General features: G+C 37.9%; 1 protein-coding gene across 6 annotated transcripts in view; it reads right to left on the bottom strand.

Moving 5' to 3' along the window:
- Positions 1–26,462, bottom strand: part of LOC126260967 (diphthine methyl ester synthase) — a 125,480-nt gene extending 99,018 nt beyond the window's left edge. For 5 of the 6 annotated variants that reach the window (XM_049958491.1, XM_049958493.1, XM_049958494.1 and 2 more), the window contains exons 1-2: positions 19,248–19,622; positions 18,939–19,172 (exon numbers count right to left, since the gene is read on the bottom strand). In XM_049958491.1, the coding sequence (XP_049814448.1) occupies positions 18,939–19,172; positions 19,248–19,382 (369 nt within the window). In that variant the 5' untranslated portion in view covers positions 19,383–19,622. Of the gene's footprint in view, positions 1–18,938; positions 19,173–19,247; positions 19,626–26,434 lie in introns of those variants that run through there. The other variant, XM_049958492.1, reaches the window with a different exon arrangement.
- Positions 26,463–27,778: the final 1,316 nt, after the last annotated feature.

Genomic DNA, 27,778 nt, shown 5'->3' with positions numbered 1-27,778 from the left:
AAAAGAATTCACTGCTATGGACAGTGTTATTCCACATAATTGTATGTTTTTTCAAGCAGGAGGATTAACTTCCCAATACATTATGTAACTTCAAATAATGCTGTGGAAGGTTGATGTCCTATGGCTGATGATTTGTTATGTTCAACACAGAAATGTGAAAACATAAAAATTTCAGGAGTATATTCTATGAACCATGTTGCAAATAATTATCAGAATATGATAAAATGAGGCTCTGTTCAGTTAATCAGTTAATAGTCATTCATTTCACTGAATGTTCTCATCTCAACACTCAGTATTTTTTTTTTGTTTTTTTGTTTTTTTTTAATGAGTTTGGATTCATGGGTCGGTCACCAAGTCGTAAGCATAGGCTCTAATATTTTTTTCATTATTTTCTCCTTTCATGAGTCAACATGTCCTTACATACTCTGGTTTATGTGGCAGATTTATTTTGTGCTGTACTCCTACTTGCGACTGGTTATACTCTTCTGGTCTGTACGCGTTATCGCGTGTTTTGAAAAGCAGCTCACTCATCGTACACTTCGGCTCTGTATTTTTCTTTGTTTCTCTCTCTCTTTTGATGATTCTGAAGATGCGAGTTTAGAGACATAAACCTGCAATTTGTAATTCTAGTAATTTACACTGCCTCTGCACTTATTTCTATATCTTAGCACTGTAATGTTGATGATTCGACTTTCTATCATTTGTCTTGAGACAGAATATTCCACCGTGTGAAAATCTGACTGCCATGTCCTCATATATGTACAGATTATGACTTCTATAGTAGATATTTTTCTTACATTTTCTGTAATATGTTATGTATTAGATACTTCTATACACCTGTATTCTGTCTTTTGGCATCATTTTGTACACCATTTGGCAAACCTTGTTGTTGTTGTTGTCTTCAGTCCTGAGACTGGTTTACTGCAGCTCTCCACGCTACTCTATCCTGTGCAAGCTTCTGCATCTCCCAGTACGTACTGCAGCCTACATCCTTCTGAATCTGCTTAGTGTATTCGTCTCTTGGTCTCCCTCTACGATTTTTACCCTCCACGCTGCCCTCCAATACTAAATTTGTGATCCCTTGATGCCTCAGAACATGTCCTACCAACCGATCCCTTCTTCTAGTCAAGTTGTGCCACAAACTCCTCTTCTCCCCAATCCTATTCAGTACCTCCTCATTAGTTATGTGATCTACCCATCTAATCTTCAGCATTCTTCTGTAACACCACATTTCAAAAGCTTCTATTCTCTTCTTGTCCAAACTAGTTATCGTCCATGTTTCACTTCCATACATGGCTACACTCCATACAAATACTTTCAGATAAGACTTCCTGACACTTAAATCTATACTCGATGTTAACAAATTTCTCTTCTTCAGAAATGCTTTCCTTGCCATTGCCAGTCTACATTTTATATCTTCTCTACTTCAACCATCATCAGTTATTTTGCTCCCCAAATAGCAAAACTCCTTTACTACTTTAAGGGTCTCATTTCCTAATCTAATTCCCTCAGCATCACACAGCTTAATTCGAATACATTCCATTATCCTCGTTTTACTTTTGTTGATGTTCATCTTATACCCTCCTTTTAAGACACTGTCCATTCCGTTCAACTGCTCTTCTAAGTCCTTTGCTGTCTCTGACAGAACTACAATGTCATCGGCGAACCTTAAAGTTTTCATTTCTTCTCCATGGATTTTAATACCTACTCCGAATTTTTCTATTGTTTCCTTTACTGCTTGCTCAATATACAGATTGAACAACATCGGGGAGAGGCTTCAACCCTGTCTCACTCCCTTCCCAACCGCTGCTTCCCTTTCATGCCCCTCGACTCTAATAACTGCCATCTGGTTTCTGTACAAATTGTAAATAGCCTTTCGCTCCCTGTATTTTACCCCTGCCACTGTCAGAATTTGAAGAGAGTATTCCAGTCAACATTGTTAAAAGCTTTTTCTAAGTCTACAAATGCTAGAAACGTAGGTTTGACTTTTCTTAATCTAGCTTCTAAAATAAGTCGTAGGGTCAGTATTGTCTCATGTGTTCCCATATTTTTACGGAATCCAAACTGATCTTCCCCGAGGTCAGCTCCTACTAGTTTTTCCATTCGTCTGTAAAGAATTCGCGTTAGTATTTTGCAGCCATGACATATTAAACTGATAGTTCGGTAATTTTCACATCTGTCAACACCTGCTTTCTTTGGGATTGGAATTATTATATTCTTCTTGAAGTCTGAAGATATTTCGCCTGTCTCATACATCTTGCTCACCAGATGGTAGAATTTTGTCAGAACTGGCTCTCCGAAGGCTGCCAGTAGTTCTAATGGAATGTTGTCTACTCCGGGGGTCTTGTTTCGACTCAGGTCTTTCAGTGCTCTGTCAAACTCTTCACGCAGTATCATATCTCCCAATTCATCTTCATCTACACCCTCTTCCATTTCCATAATATTGTCATCAAGTACATTGCCCTTGTATAGGCCCTCTATATACTCCTTCCACCTTTCTGCTTTCCCTTCTTTGCTTAGAACTGGGTTTCCATCTGAGCTCTTGATATTCCTACAAGTGGTTCTCTTTTGTCCAAAGGTCTCTCTAATTTTCCTGTAGGCAGTATCTATCTTACCTCTAGTGAGATAAGCCTCCACATCCTTACATTTGTCCTCTAGCCATGTCTGCTTAGCCATTTTCCACTTCCTGTCGATCTCATTTTTGAGACGTTTGTATTCCTTTTTGCCTGCTTCATTTACTGCATTTTTATATTTTCTCCTTTCGTCAATTAAATTCAATATTTCTTCTGTCACCCAAGGATTACTATTAGGGCTCGTCTTATTACCTACTTGGTCCTCTGCTGCCTTCACTACTTCATCCCTCAAAGCTACCCATTCTTCTTCTACTGTATTTCTTTCCCCCATTCTTGTCCATTGTTCCCTTATGCTCTTCCTGAAACTCTCCACAACCTCTGATTTAGTCAGTTTATGCAAGTCCCATCTCCTTCAATTCCCAACTTTTTGCAGTTTCTTTAATTTTAATCTACAGTTCATAACCAATAGATTGTGGTCAGAGTCCACATCTGCCCCTGGAAATGTGTTACAATTTAAAATCTGGTTCCTAAATCTCTGTCTTACCATTATATAATCTACCTGAAACCTGTCAGGATCTCCAGGCTTCTTCCATGTACATAACCTTCTTTATGATTCTTGAACCAAGTGTTAGCTATAACTAAGTTGTGCTCTGTGCAAAATTCCACCACCCGGCTTCCTCTTTCATTTCTTACCCCCAATCCATATTCACCTACTACGTTTCCTTCTCTCCCTTTTCCTACTACCGAATTCCAGTCACCCATGACTATTAAATTTTCGTCTCCCTTCACTATCTGAATAATTTCTTTTATTTCATCATACATTTCTTCAATTTCTTCGTCATCTGCAGAGCTAGGTGGCATATAGACTTGCACTACTGTCGTAGGTGAGGGCTTCGTGTCTATCTTGGCCACAACAATGTGTTTGCTGTGCTGTTTGTAGTAGCTTACCCACGTTCCTATTGTTTTATTCATTATTAAACCTACTCCTGCATTACCCCTATTTGATTTTGTATTTATAACCCTGTATTCACCTGACCAGGAGTCTTGTTCCTCCTGCCACTGAACTTAACTAATTCCCACTATATCCAACTTTAACCTATCCATTTCCCTTTTTAAATTTTCTAACCTACCTGCCCAATTAAAGGATCTGACATTTCACGCTCCGATCCATAGAACGCCAGTTTTCTTTCTCCTGATAACGACGTCCTCCTGAGTAGTCCCCGCCCGGGGATCCGAATGGGGGACTATTTTACCTCCGGAATATTCTACCCAAGAGGACGCCATCATCATTTATCTATACAGTAAAGCTGCATGCCCTCGGGAAAATTACGGCCGTAGTTTCCCCTTGCTTTCAGCCGTTCGCAGTACCAGCACAGCAAGGCCGTTTTGGTTAGTGTTACAAGGCCAGATCAGTCAATCATCCAGACTGTTGCCCCTGCAACTACTGAAAAGGCTGCTGCCCCTCTTCAGGAACCATATGTTTGTCTGGCCTCTCAACAGATACCCCTCCGTTGTGGTTGCACCTACGGTGCGGCTATCTGTATCGCTGAGGCACGCAAGCCTCCCCACCAACGGTAAGGTCTATGGTTCATGGGGGGGTGTGAAACCTTATAGGTCACAAAATACTGTAATCACATTGTTTCCATATTATGTGAGGGGGATATTGTAACGATACAGTAGTTGTCGATACCACCATTATTTTTCGAATTTTGGACAGGTGAATATTATCTCTGCTGCTTTTCTGAAAACTTTCATATAATTTTATATACAATATGTTATATTTCAAGCTAAAATTTATGAAAAGGGTTTACTTTATTTCTGAATATCACAATCAATAAGCACTAGCTCTGAATGTACAGTTAAAATAGTTTTTTTAAAGAAACAATTTGAAATTATGAACTGTGTGGAACACTTAAAATTTCTGTTTATTTCTGGATTCATTTATGAAATAATAATCAAAATTAATAGAAATTCATGTGTCAAGAAAACTGTAAACCCTTTGGAATATGATTATTACTACAGAGGGTGAAGTAGTAGTAAGCATGCCTCTGATGTGGACAAATTTTTGTATTTTTGGCAACAATGCAATTTTGACTTTGTTAAAGTGAACATTAAAAAGACTGCATGATACACTAAAATGTGACAAAATATACTAATGTAAAAACAAAAATTCTGCATCAACGATCTTCAAAATTATGTAGATCAAGTCAAACACGATGACCTAAAATATGAGAATTTCAGCTTCAAGAATCAGACACCTAGACAAGAATAACTGGAGCCAACTCTACAAGAAAAGATAAGTAAACTAAAAAGTTTATTGTAATCTCACTCCTCTCAAATCTTCAGAAAAGACTTTGCTTATTGTGAACAATTACACGATCAATGGCTGAAAATTATGTTCAGCTGTTTGAAGACCATTTGGAGCCATTCATGGACTTCGTGTTCCCAAAAAACAATAGAATTTTTATTGATCACAATGTCCCATGTCACCGGGTCACAACTCTTCACGACTGGTTTGAAGAATATTATGGACAATGCAAGCTAATGATTTGGTGACCCAGATCACCTTACATGAATCCTATGAGACATTCATGGAACGTAATCTAGAGATCAGGTCATACACAAAATCTAGCACTGGCAGCACTTTCGCAATCATGGATGTCTGTAGAGGCAGCATGGTTCAATACTTCTGCAGTGGACTTCCAATGACTTGTTGAGTCGTGCCATGTCAAGTTGCTGCACTGTAGTGGGCAAAAGGTGGTCTGATACAATAGCGTATTTATAGACTATAAGACTCACCTTTTTCTTTGAAAAATTTCTGCCAAAATTCAGGCATCTTATACTCAAAATTAATATAAAAATGTCCCGTGTTTGACTTAAAATTACTTCCAGTTTTAAAAATGGCCATAAATTTGATGCCATGGGAAACCTATCTCTATCTGGCAATCTGTATTCTGGGAGGATTTACTTCATAATTGCAACCTCTTGATGTCTTGATAAATAAACTATTTAAAGTGTATACAAGAGAGGAAAGGAAAAAATGGATGTTGGATGAAACACAACATGAATTCATGCCAAAAGCAGCTCTAAAATTACCTACAATCAAACTAGTGAGTCAGAGGATAAAACAGACATTTTCTAGAGTGAAAGACAACATTATTGTTAAATATTTTAAGAAGTTCAGCATAAGTAACACTCTTGATGGCAGTGAAGACCATTTTATATATGAAGAGGATGATGATGAGGAGGAGGAGGAGGAGAAGTAAGTTCAGATGACATTTTCAGGCTTTTAAAGGTCAGTTCAGTTTTATAGACTACGAATTTTTTTTTTTAGTCTGGCTTTGCAGTATAATAATAAAAACGGTAAAAATGTTACTTTTTTAAAAAAAAAAAATCGCTTACAAATTAATGTGCATCTTACAGTCCAAAAACTACAGTACTAGGAGGTATCTCATGACATTTGTTACCTCAGTGCACGACTCCTCTGGTTTGTGGTAATCGTACAACAGATACCTTTATCTACCGTGATGCATTCCAGACATGTCTGGTGAAAAACTAGTTAATTGAAAAAAGATACTTGGATCTCCTTGGCACCTTATATATGCATAGTATGCATATGAGTTTTGGACTATGGGAATTTATGCTCTCTTTGGTACCCTAAATCTACATGGTTGGGGCCATAAAAATTGGTAGAAGAGGCTAGCTTGACTTGTAAATATTTTTTTTTTTCCTTCTTAGCTTATTAAAAGGGAAGGTGAAACCAAGTAAGAGGTACAGATAACAAGGCCTAATTTATTTTGGAAATTTATTAACCAGATGAAGTTAAGATAATACTAAATTGGTTAACAGGAGAAGATATTTGGTATTGAGTGTGATGAATATTCTTGCGCAACTCAAGAAATGATAATTTAAACTAGATTAGATTAGATATTAGATTCAGTTTTCATTCCACGACCCAAAAAATGAGACGATTCTCTTGGGTGTGCAACATGTCGGAAAGTATAACACAAAACATTTGAATATAATACTTAGTACCCTGACCATCTGTCAGGAGACTGTCGAAATAGGTGAATACAATGCGGTAAACTGGAACAGCTAATATTTACAGAATTAACACACTGTCAGAATGAAACATTGTTATGCACTATTAATAAATTTATCACACACAAAATACCTAATTGTGACCATTGTGACCAAGTGCTATCAAAACTGAAATCTAAGAGATATTCTTTCATAAGCTGGCTTACCAGTCTCTAATAAGATATTCATCTATGGAGTAGAAGGAGTTGCCTATCAAAAAGTCTTTCAAACTCTGTTTAAACCGTGCTTTATCTGGAATCATAGAGATGTGAAATGTTTGACAGTCCTCTTTGTGGCTAGTCCATACATACCGGGTGATCAAATAGTCAGTATATTCATTTGAAAACTTAATAAACCACGGAATAATGTAGATAGAGAGGTAAAAATTGACACACATGCTTGGAATGACATAGGGTTTTATTAGAACAAAAAACACCCCATATTTTCTAGACACTTGAAAGATCTCTTGCGCGTGTTGTTTGGTGATGATCGTGTGCTCAGCCGCCACTTTCGTCATGCTTCGCTTCTCAGGTCCCCAGACCTCAGTCCGTGCGATTATTGGCTTTGGGGTTACCTGGGTCACAAGTGTATCGTGATCGACCGACATCTTTAGGGATACTGAAAGACAACATCCGACGCCAATGCCTCACCATAACGCCGGACATGCTTTACAGTGCTGTTCACAACATTATTCCTCAACTACAGCTATTGTTGAGGAATGACGGTGGACATATTGAGCATTTCCTGTAAAGAACATCATCTTTGCTTTGTCTTACTTTGTTATGCTAATTATTGCTATTCTGATCAGATGAAGCGCCATCTGTCGGACATTTTTTGAACGTTTGTATTTTTTTGGTTCTAATAAAACCCCATGTCATTCCAAGCATGTGTGTCAATTTGTACCTCTCTATCCACATTATTCCGTGATTTATTCAGTTTTCAAATTTATACTGACTTTTTGATCACCCGGTATAAAGAAATAGCGGATGATATGGATATCAAATGGCTGGTGGTTGATTTGGGGGAGGGGACCAAACAGTGAGGTCATGGGTCCCATCAGATTAGGAAAGGATGGGGAAGGAAGTTGGCTGTTCCCTTCAAAGAAACCATTCCAGCATTTGCCTGAAGTGATTTAGGGAAATCATGGAAAACTTAAATCAGGATGGCTGGACACGGGTTTGAACCATTGTCCTCCTGAATGTGAGTCCAGTGTGCTAACCACTGCACCACCTCACTCCTAAATCAGGATGGCTGGACACGGGTTTGAACCATCGTCCTCCCAAACGTGAGTCCAGTGTGCTAATCACTGCAACACCTCATTCGGTGCATATCAAATGAGTGATTTATCTGGTTGACATGTTCATGTAATCTGACAGAAATAATTCCATGTCAGTTACATGACAACAGTCACTAACAATTCCTTGTGGGTGATTCAAATGTAAGGAATAAGAAATGGAATGACTATGTAGTGATTTAAGACTTTAAAATTAAATAACATGAAACAACGTTTAGTATAAAAGGCATATGTCAATGGTTTTCAATTTTCCAAATCATTTGCCTAAGGAGAGAGATATGTGTTATAATGTATCACTCAATGAAAGTGATGTGTTGGACAATTTCAACGAATGATGAGTGCTACCCATGAAAGTATTCTTTATTTTAGTTAAGTAATTTAGGACACACTGTTTGAGAGTTTTTGCTATTTGTGCATGTACGGTATTCTGGTGCAGATGGATGCCACATGTGTTTAAGATGGGACTACAAGAGCAGTTTTTGCAATGTCCCACCTATGAGATGTGCTGTGTGCCATGGAATACATACACTATGTGATCAAAAGTATCCGGACACCTCCAAAAACATACGTTTTTCATATCAGGTGCATTGTGCTGCCACCTACTGCCAGGTACTCCATATCAGCAACCTCAGTAATCATTAGACATCCTGAGAGAGCAGAATGGGGTGCTCCACAGAACTCACGGACTTCAAACATGGTGAGGTGATTTGGTGTCTCTTGTGTCATACATCCACATGCGAGATTTCCACACTCCTAAACATCCCTAAGTCCACTGTTTCCAATGTGATATTGAAGTGGAAACATGAAGGGACATGTACAGTATGAAAGCATACAGGATTACCCTGTCTGTTGACTGACGGAGACCACTGACAGTTGCAGAGGGTCATAATAGGTAATAGGCAGACATCTATCCAGCCCATCACACAGGAATTCCAAACTACGTTAGGATCCACTGCAAGTCTATGACAGTTAGGTGGGAGACGAGAAAACTTGGATTTTATGGTCAAGCGGCTGCTCACAAGCCACATATCATGCCGGTAAATGTCAAACGACACCTCGCTTGGTGTAAGGAGCGTAAACATTGAATGATTGAACAGTGGAAAAACGTTATGCAGAGTGACGAATCAGCGTACACAATGAGGCGATCCGATGGCAGGGTGTGGGTATGGCAAATGCCCGGTGAACATCATCCTGTGTAGTGCCAACCGTAAAGTTCGGAGGCGGTGGTATTATGATGTGGTCATGTTTTTCATGGAGGGTGCTTGCACCCCTTGTTGTTTTGCACAGCACTATCACAGCACAGGCCTACACTGATGTTTTAAGCACCTTCTTGCTTCCCACTGTTGAAGAGCAATTCGGAGATGGCAATTGAATCTTTCAACATGACCGAGCACCTGTTCATAATGCACGGCTTGTGGTGGAGTGGTTACACAACAATAGCATCCCTGTAATGGGCTGGCCTGCACAGAATCCTGACCTGAATCCTATAGAACACCTTTGGGATGTTTTGGAATGCCAACTTCATGACAGGCCTCACCGACTGACATCGATACCTCTTCTCAGTGCAGTAGTTTGTGAGGAATGGGCTGCCATTACCCAAGAAACCTTCCAGTACCTGATTGAACATATGCCTGTGAGAGTGGAAGCTGTCATCAAGGCTAAGGGTGGACCAACACTATATCGAATTCCATCAGTACCGATGGAGGGCGCCACGAACTTTTAAGTCATTTTCAGCCAGATGTCTGGATACTTTTGATCACATAGTGTAAGACCATGACAGGGTGATGTCACAGAAGAGAAAATACCATTAATTTGACAGGTCTACACAGAGTTGGATTAATTGTACATCTGAAAGAGTCAATGGGTTATGCCTGTATGTGCATTGTACATGAAGTAGTTGCATGCTTTACAACAAGGCTCAATACATTCATATCTATGAAGGAGGACATTCTACTGGTTAGAAGAAAGTTGGATTTGAGAATATTTCATAGCTGCCAGTACAGGAGAAGTTGCAGAGATGAGGTAGTTTGCAATGATGAAGAAATACACTCTATTAATTTAATCAGTAAAGTAAAAGGCAGCAGGTTGGAATTAGTAGTTAACGGCAACCAAAAATCACTGCAACCTACTTTCAAATTCGGGCTGTTAAGCTAAAATCCTATATCCTTGTGACAAACAATACTCCAAAGTGCACAAAGTAATTGCTGAAGCACATCCAGAGTTTATAATTATACAGGACAGTCTTCACCAGCCTTGGAATCCCAGGCTTTAGTGAATGAATACCCAGCCTAAACTGACCAAGTTTTCCTATGTCCTCACGACTTACTACACCCAAGAGAGGAAGAGTGGCTTATAAAGTATCATGGATGTGACAGCTATACTCCTTTCAATGCAGAAACAGAAGATAAGTGCATTGGTATGAGCCTTTTGGGGATCTCGAAGGGAGGAACCACAGTTGGGGATCTTTCTTTCGGGGATGCCACAGAAAAATGGTGATTATCTGGCTGCAGTGATCAGGTGGTTTTAAATCATAGTTAAGTTTTGGACCCTAGAGGAGATGTCTTCTCTATTATGTGAGTTGTCTGTGTGGCGATGGCACTAGGACTTGGAAGTAAAGTATTGATCACCTTACCTGGATTATGTCAAAGACTGTCACAATATTAACTCCCCTTCCCTCTGACAACCATGCCTCCATCCTTGCTACCCTCTTTCCCTGTTGCTTCATAACCTGGGTTGTGAGTAACTGAATCTCCTTTCCCTTCTTCCCTTTCTTTCCCCTCTCTCCTCCCCGATGAAGGAACATTTCTTCCAAAAGCTAGGAACATAAATTTTCAGTTCTGTTTTATGTGTATCTATCGGCTGTACTGAGCTAAGTACTGGCCAGCCCCTCTATCTCTTTGTTAATCATTTAGGTATATCAGACAGTTGATCATTTTCTATTTTGCGTCCCTTTCTCCTTCTCAAATGCAGGACAGGCTGGTGATCCATGTGAGTGCATTCCTGAGCAGTTAATTCACACAGAAGATAGTTCCCTCTTGTATTTATCTTCCGTAGTCCACATAGTTCGGGCTCACAGGTACAGTATAAAAAAATATTCCCAAACCTCAAACATTTTATATGTGTATGGTGATAGTGGAGGGTTTAGATGAAGTTCACACCATGGCACTTTGCGCAATTCATTGTCATTCGTAGAATGAAATCCCTAACATAGATGAGCCTCTGGATTTATTTCAGGCTAGTTATAGCCAGTACATGGCAAAGTTTGATGAAAGACACACATCTTAGACTGTTCATCATGTTCACCATCATCTTTCAAGTACCTGGGGATACAAAAACCTTGTCTTCAGTGCATGCAATAAAAAACAATGGTTTACTCATCTTAAAGGAGTCTTTGCCCACGCTAGAGCACACCAAATACTTGGCAAACAACTTTTCTCTTCATCTTTTGACCTGAAATCCTTACTATGGCGCAGTCGAGGGCAGAAAGATCTCTGCATTCAGAGATCATATCATACTGTAGGTCTCACTATAACTGGCTAGATAAGTTTTACAGAGGTCTAAGGAAAGCAAAGGCATACTACCACCAATAAGATCACACCTACTAAAGCACTGTGATGCCAAAGCCAATCTTCAGATTGATAACAGCTGTAACTTTTCAACTTATGCAATTATTTTCAATGACTATACTTTCAGCTTTCATTATCTGCACTGGAATACATCATGTAACAGCACTGTGATACTGAAAAACTCTGTGTAGGACATGAAAAACTGAACTGAAAGATTGTTTGAAACTGATATTGGAGTAGTTCCTTTTTATGTGCCTGTCAATTAAACAAAACCTTGAAGAGATTGTGAGTGCTTACATTATAGTGAGTTACACCATTATCAATCACAAACAAAACTCTCTAAAGCACTGTGCATATGATGGAAATGTTCATGGAAGATAATGAAATTATTGTTATTGGATTTCTTTCTCGCTATTATTTAATTTTAAACTGATTTTTCCTACGAACAGTTCCATTACTACAGTACTGATGCCATGCTCTCTCTCTGGGACACACTATTTCACACCTAACGTTAACATATTTTTCACTAGTAAGTTTTTTTCATATATTCATTACTTTGCACTCCATCATGTTTTTAATTATCATCATTCCATACCCATCAAACACAATGGTGCATACATTTACAAATAATGCAAGGATAACATCCTTCAAATTCATAGACAAACACAAAAACCAGAATGCGGCAGAAAACAGCAAAACAGTCAACCATGTGCAAACAGAAACTGGGACAGAGGAAGAAAACATACAACTAACATAGGAGGCTCAGACAAGACAGGATAGTTGTTACATTGAAACAAGGCCAAAAAGCAAGAAAACAAGAGTCATGGGACACATGATTATATAAGAACTTAAAACTTAAGAATATGCAGATGAATTATAGGTATCTGCTACAGATGAAATTCCCAATGTCAGAGTTGGGCTAGTGCGCGATAGTCCCCCTTCCTGAAATTTTGTTGTAGTGATAACCTAATACAAGTCAAGGTTTGGTTCGGAAGTGACAGTTTGGTTGTGAGTTGCAGAATACAAAATTAAGGTTGTGGTAATAGATTTAGCATTAGCATAGCCTCATGTCTACATTTCTGGAAGGAATGAAAACTCCTTTCTTTCTGAATTGTTAGTCCCACAGATATGCACGAGAACGTCCACAAAGTTTCGAAGACAGGAAAAAGGTACTGGTGGATGTAAAGCTGTGAGGATGGAACACGAGTCATGCTTGCATAGCTCAGTTGGTAGAGCACTTGCATGGAAAAGGCAAAGATCCAGGGTTTGAGTCTCGTCTGGCACAACAGTTTTAATCTGCCATGAAGTTTCAAATCACCGCATACTCCACTGCAGAGTGAAAATTCATTCTGTAGACACATATGCTCATGGCAAATCTCTTTTGAGGCTTGCTTAAAAATTTTCCCCGTATTTTAACAACAGCTAAGTAGCGATTAAAGGGCACCGGAAACGTGACCATCTGTCAGAGTAGTGTCTCTCTGCCAGTCAGGAAGTTAATGAATTATGAAATTTCCTACACATGTTACCATTTTGCTAACAGATACCAAATATAACCAAAAATGCCAAAATGTACCAATTTTGCCTATCTTTGGTACTATGTATCTTAAAACTGTCACCTCTGATTTTCTAATTTTTAATAGTGCCAAAAAGAACTCATTTACATCTACGTGAAACACTTATTTTTGTTCCAAGGCCACCTCATCTGAAATTTTGTTCAAGTATTGGGCTTTTATCTGTACATTTACATACTGTTTGTTAACTCATTGCTCAACATATGCCTGACTCCTGTTTCTTTTGCAAAATGTGTTTGAAGCAGTGTTGCCTTACGGCTTCATTGATTCATGAATTATTCTATACATTGAGTTTAAGATTCCAAAATAAGGTTACTGCCTGTAGTGACTTGAAACTTGTCATAGCAATGTCAGAAGTGAATTTGTGGTATGAAATTAAAGTAGACCAGTTAAATTCTTGTAGTTTTGAAAATGTTGTAAATTCTGTTTGCCATTTAACTGTGTACAAATCCTTAAAAGAATTTTCTTTAGAAGAACAACAGCTGCTTAATGGACAAGGTGATTTATGTTTCGATATGCTCATATATGCTTTTATCAAGAAGCACTAGTCTTCCCTAAAATGCAAAATCTGCATCATGTTGAAGATTCTATTATTATAGTCTTCACTAAAAAGTAAAACATGCATCATGTTGAAAATGCAATTATGAAGAAAACTGATGTACTTCATGGAACTGATCATAGTGAATTGTAGCAACCGATTGCAAGGAAACAATTTTTAATTATTTTAATTACAAGCTGATAAAAAATGAAAAGTTATATACAAATCATACAGGAATCCTATTTTGACCATAATTCCCCAGGACTGGTCCATGAAAAAGACTGGATGAATTTTGTGTTTCACAAAGAAATGAAACAGAAAAAAGCAATACTGACTGGGACAGTGCAAAGGGAAAGCATGAAAAGAAGTGGGCTTAAAACATTTGGCATTGAATTTTGGAAATTTATTAAGCCCAATAACTTAGTCAAATTTGTCCACAGAGAAAGAGCTATTTCCATTAGAGTAGACAGAGAAAAAGTTCTGAGAGAATATTACTTGCTACTGAGCTATATGAAAAAGTGTTTATTGGTTAAAAAATAAATTGACTGAAATTGGATTTTCATAATTTTGTGAATTATATTCCAGGTAATGTGTAACTGTACGTGCAGTTGGTTCACATTCAGTTTGTGTGTATGATCTACAGCTACAAGGAATAAAAAGGCACGGGATCGGCAGACTGACAAACTTGAGGACTCACTAGTATCTAGTGGGCCAGAGGAAAGAATCGGCCAGTTTGGAACAGGGTTTATAATAATGAAGAAAACTAGGAAAGGCTTATTAGAAATTGAACCCATAAATGAAAGAATGTGCAGACTTGGAGCAGCTGGCCACACACAAGTGGATTTCTATGATGGGTCAGAACTGTGGGCCTGTAACGCTGGTATCTGTGATGGCTCTGGCCACACAATCTGAGGCCCGTTATTTCCCACTAATGTACAGTCCTCGCCTGTCGGATCTAGTCTCACCAATCCATCCGCAGGCCAGGTCCATTTGTGTGTGGGGGCAAATTGGCAGATGTCCACAATTTATCCATGGACCCATGACTGTGGTGCATGTTCAACAGGCTAGAGGCCGTCGGCAATGGATTTCAGAAGTTGCAACAGAGTCTGTGGCTAAGTGGTTGGATGGTCGTGTCTCCACTAACACACAGTTAGGGACTGCAAGTGTTCAAGAATCCACTGGAAATATATTTAGCCCACTGCTAAATTTGTTCATGTGTGGCCAGCCAATAAAAGGGAAATTTGGGAACATATCAGTAATAAATGCACATGCACCAATGAAGGAAAAGGGTGATATATAAAAAAGCAGCTCTATGTAGACCTGAAAAAAGTTTGTTATGTGGTACCTAAGAATGATTTGATGTTAGTAGTAGGTCATTCCAATATAAAAATAGGGAATAATGAGCAACAACAAGGAGTTTCTGGAAAACAATCATAGCACAAAGAAAACAACGAGAATGGAGTTCTACAGTGCCAATTTGCAGCAAAGAATAACACAATAATTAAGAGCACCTGCTTCCCACACAAAAGGATTTGTCTGTGTGCATGAAAGCCTGCAGTCATTGAAATAGTCAACCAGCTTTACCATACTTTAGTGAATGCCAGCCAATCCACCTGAATGATAGACATATAGAACTGCAAAGGGCCAAATTGTAACTCAGATCACTTTGTGGTTGAGAAAGAAACTACCATTACTAAACAAAAACAGAACCAGAAAAGAGGATGAAATGTAATATAGAAAAACTTAAAACTCCCAATGAAATAAAAATAATACCAACTAACACTAAATTGAGCAATGAAGAGCCTCCAGCAGGATTAGGTGCAAGGTGGAGCGGGATTGATAAAAACAATTAATGATGCTGCAGAAGAAATAATAGATGTGAGAAGAAACAAAATAATTCAGGATGATTTGATGATGATAAATATAAATAGGATGTGTTTCAAAGGACTGTCCTTTTTTAATTACTTGGGATCCTTAATATCTTGCAGTCAGAGAACAGAGCTTACTTTGCTTATCTACATCGCTTCAGAACCAGTCTTGTTCCAAAAGGATGAAACTCTTAGTATGTAATTAACACCCGAGTTCACACAGTTGTCACATATGGGTCAAAAGATGACAAGAATACTTTAAGAACCTTTGCACTAAAGGTATTACATAAAATTTCTTGTCCAATAAATGAGGAAGAAGGCTGGAGGATACATCATAGCACTGAGGTATAGGCATTAATACAAGGAAGAAATATAGCAAAATTTGTCAAATTATAATGAATATGATGGCCAGGGCACATGAAAGGAATGGCGGAAGATAGAATACAATTTAAGAAAATGATGAGAAGTGTGACCCATGCAGCTTAGTGTAAAGGGAGAGCTAGAAGAAAGTTGATTGATGATGTAATAGAAAATCTCACCAGTATGGGAGTCCAAGGGTAGAAAACAGTTGAAAAAACTGAGAAGTATGGTGGAAAATAGATAAAGTCAAGGCTCTCCAAGGACTGTAGTGCTTAGCAGAAGATGATCTACACCAATTTATATATGGACCTGAAAATCAGCTCAAGTTCATGCAAGTCTTTTAGATATATTCAGTGCAAAATCCATCAAAACTGATGATGATCACGCTAAAATCCTTACATTACTCAACATGGAAATGCCACGTCATATAAGTTAAATTCAGTTGTTCGAGGTTATTGAGGAATAACAGTACAATAAGCAATGTACACCTAGTTGAGAAGCTGGACGTAACCCAGTGTTATGGAAAAGAAAATACGAGAAGGCAAAAAATTAAATTAAACAAATAACCAGCAGAGAGCTGGGCTGGCTAGATCAAGACAAAGGGATGGAGAAGGGAAGACAAATCATAAAGAAGGAAAATGTGCAAGGATAAGTATTTAGCCTAGTCATGGGAAACACTTTTACTTAACATCTTCACTGCCATCACTGGCCCCATCAGGGTCTCACATTTGGCACCATGGCCGGGCCTGGCGGCGAAACATCAATCACTGTGTTTGTAGTAGTCAACATAATAAAATATCAACCTATTCAAGTAACCTCATTACATTACTTCATAAATCAACACAATTGTATCAACTTGGTCGTATAAAATTTGTGCACAGTATTTCTGTTAAAGGAAAATTGATATCTTTTGGTATGACATACCATTACCTTTGCAAGAACTTCTTGCCACACTTCATTCTTTACAGCGCTCACATATTTTTGTGGAAAGTAATTCATTATAAGCAAATGCTACTCCACTTAATGCTGTTTTAATTCATATACTGATCACCAAGCCAAACATAGGTAATACTATGATCACAGAATAAGCGTTATTGCCATTCAAAACTATGGGAGTACATCAAGGTGACTGATGGCTGTCTGTGCCATGGTCAAAAAATTGGGTATGATCCAGCAAGCCTCCTACTCCTCCTCATCTTGAGAGGAAATTGTGAATCTTATTACTACCATGTGTACTAACCTACAATTATTATCCAGCACCAACATTTGGAATTTGATAATTACACTACAGAACTTGCAATGAATTAACAGCAGTTTAATGAACCCTCAAACATGAAGTACTGGTTCAGTTAAGGCAAGAATGAGTGTTGAATTGGTTATAACTTGTTGAATGAAGCATGTTGATACTGCTCGAGGTGACTTGAGTCACGTTTATGTCAACTGGTTTTTTTCCGCATCAGAACCCCAGTAAACAGAGTATGAAAATAGCCCCATGCTCTTGATGGTATATGTGTCCTTAGAGTATTATCTATCAGTTTAATAAGTCACAGCTGCAAAATACTAACGTGAATTCTTTACAGACAAATGGAAAAACTGGTAGAAGCCGACCTCAGGGAAGATCAGTTTGGATTACGTAGAAATGTTGGAAAACGTGAGCACTACTGACCGTACGACTTATCTTAGAAGAAAGATTAAGGAAAGGCAAACCTATGTTTCTAGCATTTGTAGACTTAGAGAAAGCTTTTGACAATGTTAACTGGAATACTCTCTTTCAAATTCTGAAGGTGGCAGGGGTAAAATACAGGGAGCGAAAGGCTATTTACAATTTGTACAGAAACCAGATGGCAGTTCTAAGAGTCTAGAGGCATGAAAGCGAAGCAGTGGTTGGGAAGGGAGTGAGACAGGGTTCTAGCCTCTCCCCGATGTTGTTCAATCTGTATATTGAGCAAGTAGTAAAGGAAACAAAAGAAAAATTCGGAGTAGGTATTAAAATCCATGGAGAAGAAATAAAAACTTTAAGGTTCGCCGAAGACATTGTAAATTGTCAGACAGCAAAGGACTTTGAAGAGCAGTTGAACGGAATGGGCAGTGTCTTGATGGGAGGATATAAGATGATCAACAACAAAAGCAAAACGAGGATAATGGAATGTAGTCAAATTAAGTCCGGTGATGCTGAGCGAATTAGATTAGGAAATAAGACACTTGAAGTAGTAAAGGAGTTTTGCTATTTGGGGAGCAAAATAACTGATGATGGTCGAAGTAGAGAGGATATAAAATAAAGACTGGCAATGGAAAGGAAAGCGTTTCTGAAGAAGAGAAATTTGTTAACATCGAGTATAGATTTAAGTGTCAGGAAGTCTTATCTGAAAGTATTTGTATGGAGTGTAGCCATGTATGGAAGTGAAACATGGATGATAAATAGTTTAGACAAGAAGAGAATAGAAGCTTTCGAAATGTGGTGCTACAGAAGAATCCTGAAGATTAGATGGGTAGATCACATAACTAATGATGAGGTATTGAATAGAATTGGGGAGAAGAGGAGTTTGTGGCACAACTTGACCAGAAGAAGGGATCGGTTGGTAGGACATGTTCTGAGGCATCAAGGGATCACCAATTTAGTACTGGAGGGCAGCGTGGAGGGTAAAAATCGTAGAGGGAGACCAAGATATGAATACACTAAGCAGATTCAGAAGGATGTAGGCTGCAGTAGGTACTGGGAAATGAAGAGGCTTGCACAGGATAAAGTAGCATGGAGATCTGCATCAAACCAGTCTCAGGACTGAAGACCACAACAACAACAGTGTATTATGTTCAAATTTGTCACATGAAAATCACATTACATGTAGCTGTGTATACAAGATGTCAAATATGTATCGTTCACAATCTCCTTAGTTTTTTAATACCACAGAACAAATCTTTATGTTCAATGACAAACTGTTTTACTCCCACATATGTTGTATGTTATTATTGCCAACTTGCTTATAATTAATATACGCAGGATCATTTAACCTCCTCTCCACCTGAGCCACTGAAAATCCTCATATAAGGGCATTATATACGAGAAAAATAGAAATTACTACAGCTGTACCTGTAGACCGCAGCATCCTATCGCTGACAGTATAGAAGCATTGTGAATTACTTTACATTCAACCCCTGCTTCTTTCGCTCGAAGTACTAAATCTGTGTGTGTTGTAGCGCCGAACGGATCGCCCACGACCAGAAAAGCAACATCTTTAACATCGGCTGCTTCCAAAATCTCGGACGACCGTTGTTCAACTAAATCACGATCCGCAATAATCAGGTCTCGGCCGTAAAATTGTTCCTGCAAAGTTTTATCAATTACTTACAAAGAAAACAAAAACTGGTTTCATTCAAAACACAATTAACTTGAACGTACTAACGCCTCCTTCCCATCACACAAAATAGATGTGTACGCCTCAAGGTACACTCTATCAGCCCTTCTGACCACTTCTAATCCTTTTACTGTGATATCTTTCACATCGCTCAGCCCCAAACCAACAACGTAGAGCATTCTGGATACTATCCCGGATCAGATAAGAATCTAGGATACTAAAAAACAGACTAACTCGCAAGGTTTCAAACTTGGATGGGTGGATGGACGGATGAATGAATGAACAAATGAAAGGACTTCTAGCACTTAGTCGTACTGTTAGTATACCACAACTTATTTATTTGACTAAGAGCGCATATGAATTCACATTCTGAACACTCAGGTTACCAAAGATAGACTTCCAACAGTGAAGCCACTTAAACACAGGCGTCTAAAGCTAGCGAAATGAGGGATGCTCAACTACCAGACCCACCGATAGATGGCTCTAGCGCGTGCCGGTCTAGAGATCATATCATTGAGACATTGAGTGTCCGCCATATCTGAATTTGGCAAGAAACGAAGTTTCAAAACACGGATGAAAATGTTTTTCGTTCTGCGCCCTCATAAGTATTTTATATTGGAAGTTCTAGATATCTACACATCAACATAATGAATTGTTTCTAATCTAGCGAGAAAAAACAGTGACAGTTCTGCTATGAAATTCCTAAATTCGAGTTTGTTTTGAAAGTTTGACAAGCTGACCTATAAATTGTTTACTATTAATTTTATGAGTGCTTTACGTATTTGCCCGTTTTAAAACACTGTTTAAGATTCAATGCAGGTCAACAAATTACCTTACTTGCCAAAGCTTTTAACTACAGGTATAATTCGGAAAATCAAGTGTGGAAAACAGTGAAGACGTCTCTTGAAAAAAAGTTGACATCGTTTGCTTAGGGGTATCTTTACTGAAACAGAAATTACAACTGAACTATTAAAGTATTACTTACGGATAAACGGAAAAAACGTTATTTTTTCTTTATCTGAAGTGACGCATTACCGATCTGCATATATGGTGACACTGTAATTGCAACATGCACCTACGAATTTGGCTCTCTCTCTTTGATGAGAAATTTAAATGCCATGATTTTATTAACGCCTGTACATGACACGGTGTATTTTAACTGAGTGATAAGGTAGAAGCACCAGTTTTTAACAGTGCTTCAGTCTTTGATACGACACAAGAAATACATTTAAATGAGACAAACACAAAGGCCAACGTTAAGGCTCCTCTTAAATGCATGACTTGTATCATTTGGAAGTTAAGTCTAGTAATAATATTATATTGGACTGATCCATGATGACGTAGGAAGTGAAGGAACTTGTTGAAAATAACCTCGATCACAGCTGTTAATTTTAAGGTTGGGATGTCTTAAAACTGTAATTTTCCGACACCCAATGATTGGTACCATGGTTTTATTTTAAAATTGAATTCAAAACATGTCAGTGAGCAAAATTAATTACACTTTGAATTACAACCATGGAATTTTATTTCTGTGAATCTTGCAGTCTTTGACATGGTGTCAATCACTGGAATGACTGGTTGTCAGTATACGGCCCAAGCAAAAAACAAACCTGAAAGCGAAAGCTGCAGAAGCTGACCAGACAGGCACCCCAATGGCTGCAACAATCTGTGTGAGACAAGGGTGACATTATATTGCAAATTAAGTGTAAAAAGTTCCATATTGTCTGAATTTGTCCTATACTGACAGGACATTCTAGTCCAGTTGATTGTCCTATCTGCAAAAGTACACTAGCCAATACCAGTGGCACAAAGGTTAGTGCCACATTACAAACTATCCGGTAACAACAGAAGTATTGGTGGACAATGTACAGTAAATAATATGTAATAACCTGAGAAATTCAAAATTGGTTTGAAGAAATAGAACAGTATTTGGAAAGAGAGTAACATTTTGAAAATAACAAATGACACAAGTAGAGTTTTCAGTTTTTATGAAAGCTCGCTTAAATCCCCCCCCCCTCTCCATTATCAAGCGAAAAATGTGATAACATAAAAATACAAGAAAGCTGTGTACAATGTTGGAAATGATGAAAAAGAAAATCTCACTATGCTTCCTCCTCAGTGTGAAGAATATTCCTGTAATAATAGCATACCAAGAACATGGTGTCACAGTGGAGATTTCTGGTACAGACATCTGATACAACTATTCCACAGCAAAACGTACTTTCAATAGGTGTGGTACCAGTGCACTCCCATAGGCTAACAGAATATTATGTCCTCCAGGAATCACATTGGGTACACCACATACAGCATAAACTGTACAGCAACTACAGTGCTTTGTGAGCAAGTAATAACAGTCAGTATCTTTAATTTTAACATAACTCTTGACTCCCATGATTACCTGCTTATATGTGTGCTTGTACTACAGGTTATTGGTAAAGCAAATACTAACTGAATAGGTCTTCGCACTTTCAATACTTAGCAGAAATTCTGAAAAAGTAAATTGTTTTATTACTGTATCACCTCTATGGTGACTTAAGAGGTACTGACTGGTTTCTCTGAACATTTAATAGAAGCCTTCTTTATACCTGCTATTGATAAAGAGCCATTCCAAGTCCTGTACAGAACAATCTCTCGCATTTTTCATGAGGTTTGTTATTCTGTACACTAATATTTCTTCTTCTAAATGGTAAATAATGCATTCAGACAGTGTTGGTATTAAAGGTAATTCATGAAATAAATTATATTTAAACCAGAAAATTAAAGGTTCCACATGGCACATGAAAAGTACCTTGCTACACACATGTATGTACAGATTCCAAAATGTCTGAATTTGAGTTACACAGTTCTTTAAATAGAAATATGAAGATCACAATACTTTGGGTCTGCAATAACTCAAACATAAAATACTTTAGTTCCCTATGGGAAACTTTGTTCTTTACGTGACTCGTGCAACTGCTTTCACTCTTAATGGAAAACTAAATGGTTTATGTTAAAGTTAACTAGCAAAAAGTGTAACCATTGTTACACAATTTCTGTGAAGTAAGATTCATTAATGTTACTTCCTTCCTTTGTCATCATAACTTGATAATTTCAAATCTGTATGGGACATATGAACTAACAAAATGAAATGCTTTTATTACTATGACCAAACAAAATCTTTTTAACATGTAGTACACAGTTCAAATCAGCAAAAAGTGTAACCATATAATTAAGGTAAATGTTGATGAAAATTAGGCATGTAACATGAATACTGAAATTTTCTAGATTTCCAAGTGTTCCTGTAATCACTGTATTCTGTACTTTATAGAGCTAGAAAGATAATTCTATATGATTATTTGCATCCTCTTCCCTCACCCCCTTCAACACAGGAAAATATAATAAAAAGACATCCTAGCAAAATAAAGACAAAATTCAGAAAATTAGGTTCTAAAGTAATAAGAATGCTTATGATCAATTGGAACATTGTGTTCATTCTAGGAAGTATTAAAACAAGAATTAACAGAGTAACAATTTTATTGCTCTTATGTTGCAGAGTATCCACAAACATTACTGTTTGAAACATAGGGCCACTGCATACTCCATTAGATCACACTCATCCTGTGATTAAACTGTTTTCTTAAATTGAAAAATTCAAGTTAACATAGTTATTGAGGGAAATATTTTCTCACACTTAAAGACATCTGTCAAATAAGTCTCAGAACATTCTTTTTCATTAATTTCACACAAATCACCTGTTTTTAATGCAAATGCATATTTTGTAACACCAAACATCTTAAAATAAGCTTATATAATAAACAATTATAATTTTGTTACAACATCTACACAGGACGTAAAGAGTTAATTTTACTTCAATGTGATTCATCTTTTTAAGTTCACACAACAACAAATCTATTGACAAAATAGTTTTAAAAAATCTGTCAAAATGTCACACCCATCTGCATGGAATTTTCCATTACATAATCTTTTCCAATTTGAGCACTATACATGATTAAACAATATGAGTTTATTTAACTTCTGCCTTACATTGATTTGTTGTTTAAAATTTTCTCAGCAGGCGTTTTTTCCATATGTTTTTAAGCGTATGCAGGAGTATAGGGATGCAATCTTACAGACAAGTTGAGTCTCATGTAAGTCCTCAATCCTAATTTCATAATGGTAATCATGACCAAGAGCAGGAAATGGGTAATCTATAAATTTATTTTTAACGCAATGCAAAATCTTGGCCTGCATATATTTCTGTCCCATATCCCCAGCAATCACAAACATCTGAAACAGTTTCTGGGTATTCTACAACAGAGTACATGCAGTCACTTGTTTTAACCAGTTTTCCCCGGTTAACAAAATTTACAAATGCGTTTTTATTAGCCATATTGGGAAAAGCATAGAGAGAATCACATTCTAATGCAGATTTAACTACTGGTGGCTTCAGTATGTGCAGACAATCTTTGCTTGTGATCTGCCTTGAAAGGTGCAATGACACATACCCTGCAATATAATAGAGTATGTTTTGCTTGTAAAATGAGAACTTAATCTTATCATCAAGAAGTGCACACCACTTCTCTACTTCATTTTCTGCAGCACTTTCATCACTTTCTACTACATGCTTTCTTGCACGAAAATCATAAACAGGTGGCAAACAACACACATTAAAATTCGAGCAATTCCCATTCATTGCAGTGACACTGTTACCCAAGAGCAACTTTCTCATGGCACATTTGAACTGGTATGCATTTGTATTGTTGTTCCAACCACCTCTGGACCGAATGCAGGAAAAAAAAGCTGTATGTGGTCTTGTGACGGTTTATATGTTAGCAAATACTTCAGAGGAGATTCAACACGAAGCATACTTGCCAGAGCTATGTGTCTGACTGATTGCATATTGAAAATTATCCCAAAAGCAAAAGTATTTCTTGCATGAAGCAGCAACGGAACACCAATGACTTTTAAGCTTTTGATATAATTTTCAGTGTGTCTGAAAATACCAAGCCAATAAGATTTGTTGTAAAGTCTCAGGGGGCTCTTATGCCCTTTACCTAATGGATTTCTGGAGTTCAGAACATCAAAAATCCTATCAATACAATACAAAAATTCTACTGTTGCTTCACTTACTTTAAAATTTGGATCACCAACCCCCCTCAAAAACTCTATACTATCTGCCACGCTAGAATTCAAAGTCTGTGGAACGAATGAAACATTCATTTTTCTATTTACATAACTTATATGTTGTCCTGATAGTTTGTTGGCAAATGTCATACCTTCTTCTTGTTGTACCTTGTTCAATTGCCCAATGAAATGCCATCTAATAATGCCAGTTGGAGACTCAATAGCAGATACTTCTGCTAGAGCATTTCTGGCAAACTTAATCATGACATGTCCAAGATACAATAAACATTGTATTTTTCCACAAGATGAGGAAAGTAGCTTTTAAAATCACCCTTGAAAAAATTTAAAGCACAGCCAAGTGAACGTAAAGTGCTTATATTTACCTTGCAGCCATCACATGTAACACACCAAACCCTAATGCGAGAACTATGCAGCGTCTCTAAAGCAGATTTTATCAGTGTGGCCTGATTATTTGCCTGTACACCGCTGATAAAGAAATATGCAATCGGGCATTTAAATTTGCCTTTAATAGAAACAAGCATGAAAACCAGAGCCTCAGATGCCTCTATTACTTCTTTTGACTGAGGCACTTCCCCACCAAAGTCTAAAAAACCAGAGTATTGCTTAGTTCCTTGGTCCCAAACTACTTGCTTCCTAATTGCCATACTGTCTACAATTAGACATGAATCGCTGAACTGGTCCCTTACAATTGGGTTCAAATCAATGTACTTAAAAACATCTTTTAAGAAGCCAGGTTCACAGTCTACACTTGCCACCCATTTGGAAATCAATGATTTATGGGGCAGAGGCATTAATTTTTGCAGGTAGTCATATGTTACTGGTGAATAAAAGTACACAGTCATCGCAAACATTTTCACATTTGTTATGTATCTATTACCCTTTGACAAGAGAGAGTTGTTCACTAAATTGCACACTAATTCCACTTGTGTTCCTTTCTGATGATTGAGGAAGTTATGTAACTTCTCAGGAAGATACCCCTTCTCCTTCAATGAACTTGTGATTTCATCCAGGGAAAACACTTTCTTCTCTCTTCGAAGTTTTTCACGGACGCACTTCAGTTTACGTTTTAATTCGTGCACAATGTCTACTTTCGACTGTATACCACAATCAATTACTTAAGAACCAACTGCACTCTGAAATAAAGAAATAATTTCGTTATATGTGATTGAAATAACTCAAGGCTTGATGAAAAAATATAAGAAAACTGGGGGTGTGAAAACATCCTTATACTAACGTTTTCGACACAATTCGCAGCTTCTGCATTGGATAAATGGGACATGCTTTCCACAGAAGAATTCTAATTGACAATTTTCTCCACGCAATCAGTAGCTTCTGCAGTGGGCAAATCGAGCATGGATTCCAGGACAGAACGCTAAAAACAAAAATATGGACCTGTATTACAAAACTGCTTAGACCTATGTAGCCCATTTGTGTCCGTACGAAATAAATTCACAAAAGTCAAAAGCACACACATAGCAAGGAAATTAATTAGCTACCTCAAATGGAGAAGCATCGTTGTCAGTCAAAATCCTAACAACATGTCGTCGTGGCTGTTTATTTGGTGGCGTCAAATGTGTCGGAAAGTCAAAAACTGATGGTACTGCTTCGGGTCTGAGACGTTTCTTCCACGTTCCAGGGCTAACTACGTAATCATCTTGTCGGAAAAGGTTTCCGCAAAGTAAACTGCAAGACGTAGGATTAAAATCTTTCCGCTTCACGGAAATAATCCACTTCTTTGGCAGCTCTGGGTGCTTTAGAGGAAACCTGTTCAAAAACATCGAATTAGCAAACGCACTAAGTCTGTATTGTTATCGTATTGTATCGGTAGTCCTATTACCTGTGAAATGGTAAGTCACTTTCCTTACTCCATCGCTTCGTACAATTGAAAGCGGAACAAGAAATCACCATTTAGATAATCCTTAATTCCTTATACACTGTACACACCGAGAGAAACTTCTTGTCAAATTCGAATATGGCGGGCAATACCACAGAACACCAATATAGGGCAATACAGACGACAGTAATCAGCTGGTAGAGCCATCTATCGGTAGGTCCGGTAGTTGAGCATCCCTCATTTCGCTAGCTTTAGACGCCTGTCACTTAAAAAAGCACAGTAGACGCCACAATCTAACATTCTAACATAACAGTCGCGACACTTCGCCTCGATTTTGTTATCTACAGCGCCAGCAGCGCCCCAAGCGGCTGGTAGGTTACACTGTGAGTTCGGCGCGATCGTGAAAAATAGTGGTTGTTTATTTTGATTTATACAATGGCTTTTACTGGCGGGAGCGTTTGTAGCGCAATAAATTGCACCAACAACAGGAAGAAGACACCACAGCTGTCTTTTGTTAGGTTTCCTAAGGATCCTGAGAGGTATATATCATCATGTTACTAAACTGTATCGTCAGGATTCACTTGCAAACTATATGTGTATAAATGATGAATGTTTCGTTTTAGGAGCAGAAAATGGCTTGTTAATAGTAGGCGAGAAGACCTCATGAAGAAAGACTCTTTGTACCTGTAGAATAATATTAGCTTTTGTTCGCTACATTTCGAACAAAACCAGTTCATGAACGCAGACAACAACAAACTCATGTGGAATGCAGTACCCACACTGTTTGACATTCCAAATAAGCCACCTCAGCTGACGATGAAGAGGAAACTGCCATAAAGATTCGACAGTCAATCTAAAGCAGTAAAACAGTCCTATGACACAGAAGCAGCCGGCTCAACTCTCCATGTATCAGTTCCAGATTCGTGTGAATCGTCAACACAGACTGCTTTGACGATGAAGTGGTTAGATTAAGTGCAGCTGTTCGTGTCTTACAAAAGCGTGTGAAGTGTCAGCATGTGCAAATCGCTAGACTACGAGCGAAACTATTACGGGATAAGGAAAGTGCCTACAGACAGCGACAGAAACTGTATCAGAAGGAGCATGTGAACAAGGACAAACGAATGTTAAAGACTATAGGATCCTGATATTTAAAAAAAGATGCCCTTGACTTGTTGTTAAGCCAGATTAGCATGGCATTGAAAGAGAAACGTGCTGCAAGATGAAAAGACGAAAATAAGCTGTTTGCTCTAAATTTATTATAGGCTATTACAGCACTCAGGCATGCAGGTTTTTGTCAGAATGTTTTATGCTTCCATCAGTGCGTACATTACAAAGGTATGTGGAAGGCATACAAATAAAATGTAGGATAAGTGACAATATATTCCATCTTTTAAACCAAAAGGTGCAACATTTTTCTGATAATGATAAACATGTGAATATGTCATTGGATGAAATGTCTCTAATGGCAAATTTGACAATGACAGCACTTCTGACACTGTTATTGGTTTTGAGGACTTGGGGTTTACACGCACAGCTAAAATTGCCAACAGTGTGTTGGTGATAATGATTAATGGCATTTTTTCGTGTTTAAAACAACCATTGCTGTACTGTTTTTGT

This window comes from Schistocerca nitens, chromosome 5 (genome assembly GCF_023898315.1).
Source record: "Schistocerca nitens isolate TAMUIC-IGC-003100 chromosome 5, iqSchNite1.1, whole genome shotgun sequence".
NCBI classification, from domain to species: Eukaryota; Metazoa; Arthropoda; class Insecta; order Orthoptera; family Acrididae; genus Schistocerca; species Schistocerca nitens.
Note: the sequence above shows the minus strand (reverse complement) of the source record. Positions and strands in the feature narration are given on the sequence as shown.